The following is a 5,000-nucleotide window of genomic DNA, read 5'->3' on the forward strand; positions in this document are numbered from 1 at the left end:
CCATAATGATTTAATACATTTGATTAAATTAGTTCCCTTCTCAAGACCTTGTTAAAAATAAATCTCGGGATCAAAAGAAATTACTATTTTACCAATTTTGTTTTCGGTTTTCTTTTTTATAGCGTTAAAAGTTAGGTTTTTTACAGTGGATTACCACTTTTATTGAAAATTCATTAATTGTTATTCGTGGATTACCACATTAGGCTATTAGCCATTAAGTTTCGTTTTTGGTGGATTACCACAGTTTATGAACAATATGTTTGTGTTTTCAAAATTACAAAATCGAATTCTATCGAAGGTAATTTTAGTGAACGGATTCCCGTTTTGAGTTTTGTTTTTGTTAATACGGATTCCCGTAAGTAATTTAGTTTCCCTTTTACCTGACCAGTTTTACAGGGAGTGTTTTTTGTTTTTCAGATCCTGAGAGACATGATAGTCATTGGTAGGGGCTTGCTTCATACGGTTGTTTTCCGGTGAAGTAAGTTACTAACTTGAGGGAGGCAGGACAGCAATTAATCGTCTCGGTTGTCTCAACCAGTAATTCTTATCAAAAATATTAATTAAATTAATATAACTGGACTTTAAAAAACTTCTTGCTTCATTTACCTCATTTTATTTGTTTTTTACCTTGCCATTGATAAAATATTGTGTATGGAACCCCTGGGGGGACTTGAGAAGAAATTGCTGCCTGCTGCCCTTCCTTTGGTGTTATTTAGTGTCGGTATCTTTGAGCATATTTTGTTAAAGGTTACATGAAAATCGGTGTTTTAGGCCATAGTTACGTTCGGGACTTGCAGCAGTTAGGTTATTCTTGTTTGATATACGGTGATCTTAAAGTGCCTGTTGAATTTTTTGCATTTCCTGGATTCGGATATAGAAACTTTATACTTAATCCGAAGTTGTTGGACGATTTGTCTGAATATAATCCAGAAGTGACTGTTGTATTTTTGGGTGGAAACGATATAAAGGAGAATGTGGATTTGAATATTGTTAAAGCAGATTGTGAACGTTTTTTTGCTATTTTGAGATTAAGGTTACCAAATTCACTATTTGTTGTTGCTCACGTTGAAATTCGCCACTTGAAAAGTACTAATAGACACGGCACCCCTTCTGCAGATTTGTATAAGAAATTAGCTAGAAATTTTAATAAGTGGTTAGACCGTCAACCCTTTAAATATAAAACTTTGTTGATTAACGGTTCGTCAAAACTCGATGACCCTAGCTATTTTAAAGCTGACGGCATTCATTTAAATAGAGGGGGTTTAGACTGTCTGTTTCAGTGGATTTATAATTGTTTATCAGACATTGTAAAAGCAAATTCCTAATTAAACATGACGTCTGAATTAAAGTTGTTGATTAATTCCCGAAAATATATTCGTAAGTTAGTAACTGAATGTTATAATAAAAGGACTAATTATTGTCAGTTAACTGAATTGGAAAAGAGTAAGATTAAGTCAGAGTTACAAGATCATTTAGAATCGCTTAAGAAGTATAATAGTGAAATTCAAAGGCTCAAATGGTCTGAAGAGGAGGATGAAACATGGCTAAATGCCGAACTTGATTCCTGTGAAAGTTATGTTGTTAAAATTCGGGAATGTACTGCTGAGCTTACACGAAATGTTTCCCCTTCTAATGTTAGTGTTGATACTGCCCGAAGTTTGTTGAAGAGTCCCACTGCTCCGCTTCCAGAATTTCGTAGCCAAGAAGGGGAGGATCTATTGAAGTTTTTTAAAGATTTTGAAGACATAACGTCTATGTTCAAATATTCAGAATATGACAAATTTATTCTGTTAAAGCAGCAAATCAGTGGAAGGGCCTTAGTACTTTTAGAATCATTAGAATCGGACAAGAAGAGTTATGTTCATGCCAAGAAATTACTAACAGAGGCCCTAGCTTCTAAAGACCTCAGAATTTTTAATACCATCAAAAAAATCTCTGAAATCAATATGAAATTAGAAAGTGACCCATTTGAATATATTTCACAGATAAGAAATCTAACTCAAGCAGCTGAAAGTTTGTCTCTGTTACGTGAGGATTTTTTGAGGTATTTTTTCTGGCAGGGCTTAGATAATAGTTTTAAAGTACACTTAACCCAGATTACTAATTCATCAAGGCCAACGCTAAAGGAAATTAATGATAATTTCTTTGAGGCCTGTGAAAGATTTAATGAGCAAAGTAAGAGGTCTAATGTAGGAAACAAATTCCATGATAATCATAATCATAGGAAGAATAGTGCAAGTTATGCTGCTAGTGTTAGTTCCCTAAGGAAACCGTCAAATTTCTTTCCTTGTGTCTTGTGTACCACAGAAGGCAAACCTGCCTCGCATCCTATTTATAAATGTGAAATTTTTTCGGATGTTACCACTAAGCTTGGCAAAATTCAATCTTTAAATGGGTGTTGTAAGTGTGCAAGCTTGAGTCACACTACTGACAAATGTAACTTTAAATTTAAGATGAAATGTAAGTTTTGTAAAGCATGGCACTTTAGTTTCCTCTGTAAGAATAGTAAAAAATCAGCATCTGCTAATGATAATAGAAAATCTGTATCTCCTAAGACTTCCTCGAAAAAGGATAATAAGAATTCGTCCATGGAATCTAATAATAACGTTGTTATAATGGAGGCTCTTAAAAGTAATTTGGACTGTGATTCCAGCATTCTACCTACCTTTTCTTGTAGCATCCAAAACAGAAGCACAAGAGCATTGAAGGATGATGGAAGTCAGTTAAATCTGATTAGTGAGGAACTAGCCAATGCTTTGGATTTAAAGGTATTACAAGCCAAGGTTGAATTGAGAATAAATGGTATTAATGTTTCTCAGAAATATGCCTCAAAACTAGTGGAATTTGAAATTATAATTGGTAATGCTATTCACAAAATAGAGGCATTATGTATCCCATCTATTAACATAAAGTTGAAATTAAAAGGTTTGGGCAAAGTGGTTTACGGTTTCCAGACGAAAGGGTATGTGTTGGTTGATGAGTTTCTAACGCCTAATAGTGATTGCATTGAAAATATTGATTTGATTTTGGGAACTAAATCAGGATATTGTTTACCACTCACAGAAGTAGTTTTTGGTAGGAATAGCAGGTCTATGTATGCTATGACCCCGTTTGGTGTCCTTCTTAAAGGTGAAATTGACACCTTATTGAAGGATATTCCTTATCTACATCCGTCCTCCTCGGTTATAAATTGTCATCAGTATGTTACTGGTTTGGGTGTAAAGATAGATAAGCCGTTTTCTCTGGATAAGTGTGAAGTTGATTATCCTATTAAGGTTTCAGAATTCAGTGTAATCGATGAAAAAGGCAATGTAATTCGTTCAGAGTTAGATAAAGCCACAGATGATGTGCTTGCCAATATTTGTAATAAATATATTCACTTGGACAATGAGGTTTATGATTTGGAGAATTCAGAGCTGCATGATCAGCTTGTCAAATATTGTTTGGATCACACTATTCAGAATGAGGAGGGTAGATTAGTTATGCCACTTTTGTGGAATGCAAAAGTATCTCATATGCTTGGTAGAAATTTTCATTTGGCTAAAGCTATTTTGGAATCTAATCTTAAAAAACTAAAGAGAAATCCATCTCATTTACAGTTAATGAATGAAGCCCTAAAAGAACAGGAAAGGGTTGGAATAATAGAAAGGATTCCTAATCTTGACCAGTTTGTACATGAACACCCAGAACACTCTTTTTTGCCTCATATGGGTGTGTTCAAATTGAATCGTGAAACTACCAAATGTAGAGTTGTTTCTATCAAACTTGTGTGAAAGAAACTCAACCAAGGGTCAGACAATAAGTCATAACCAGGCCATACATGCAGGTCCATGCCTAAATCAGAAACTTTCTTCATCATTATTACATTTAAGGTTTGATAAATTGTTAGTATGCTTTGATCTATGTAAGGCCTTTAACCAGATTGCATTAAGTGGTGTTGATGCTAATAGACTTTGTTTTTTATGGTATAAAAATGTTGAGAAGGGAGATTTTACCATTGTTGCATATCGGAATGTTAGGTTGAGCTTCGGCTTAAGATGTTCCCACAACTTTGTTGATGCTCGGTCTTTACAAGATTTTGATTTTAGATGCTGAGCATGATGAAAACCAGTTGAAGGAGTTGAAAAGGTGCATTTATTCTTTGTCTTATATGGACAATTGTGCTTTTAGTGCAATGAAAATGAAAATCTGCACTGGGCATATTCTGTGGTAGGATCTATATTTTCTCCTTATGGTTTTGATTTACAACAGTTCGTTACTAATGACAGGTCCCTACAGGGAGAAATAGATTCCTGCACAGGTTCTGAAACGGTAGAGGTTGTTAAACTTCTTGGTATGCAGTGGAATCGATCACTTGATTGTCTGTTAGCAAATAAATTTCAGTTGAATGGTAAGGCTAAAACTAAGAGGGAAATTTTAAGTACCATTGCCTCTCACTTTGATCTTTTTGGTATTACTGGTCCCATCCTAAATCGAAGCAGATTATTTCTTCATGGTTCTTCAGTGTGATAGAAATTTAGGATGGGACGATCAATTATCACCAGAGTTACGTAAAGAATGGCATAATATTGCTAATCAGGCCAATTCTGCTCCTGATATTGCTAATGATAGATTTGTTGGACGTAGGGATGGAAAATTTCATTTGGCTGCTTGCTGTGATAGCTCTAAATTACTTTATGGTGTTGTTGTGTACATCATTGATATTGATTCTATATCGTCTAGTTTTGTGATGGCAAAAAAAGCGTATGATAAATAGGCAGTTGGAAAGTAAAAGCATTCCATCTTTGGAGATGCAGGGAGTAGCCTTTGCAACGGAAGTGGTTTTAGATTTGTATAACGAATTAGCTGGACCATTATGCATCAATCCTTTAAATGTTGTTGGCCTTCATGTGTTTTCAGATAGTCAGGTAGCGCTCTCTTGGTTGAATTCGTCTACTAATAAATTGTCAAAAATGCAGAAACGGTCAGTTTTTGTGATGAATCGAATTCAGCATGTAGAG

General features: G+C 34.7%; 1 protein-coding gene across 1 annotated transcript in view; it reads left to right on the plus strand.

Annotated features, from left to right (window-relative positions):
• Positions 1-4,041, plus strand: part of LOC137636062 (uncharacterized) — a 4,485-nt gene extending 444 nt beyond the window's left edge. Inside the window, exon 2 of the mRNA XM_068368490.1 lies at positions 418-4,041. Within this exon, the coding sequence (XP_068224591.1) occupies positions 1,332-3,773 (2,442 nt within the window). The 5' untranslated portion in view covers positions 418-1,331 and the 3' untranslated portion in view covers positions 3,774-4,041. The remainder of the gene's footprint in view (positions 1-417) is intronic.
• Positions 4,042-5,000: the final 959 nt, after the last annotated feature.

This window comes from Palaemon carinicauda, unplaced genomic scaffold, assembly GCF_036898095.1.
Source record: "Palaemon carinicauda isolate YSFRI2023 unplaced genomic scaffold, ASM3689809v2 scaffold2208, whole genome shotgun sequence".
Taxonomy (NCBI): Eukaryota; Metazoa; Arthropoda; class Malacostraca; order Decapoda; family Palaemonidae; genus Palaemon; species Palaemon carinicauda.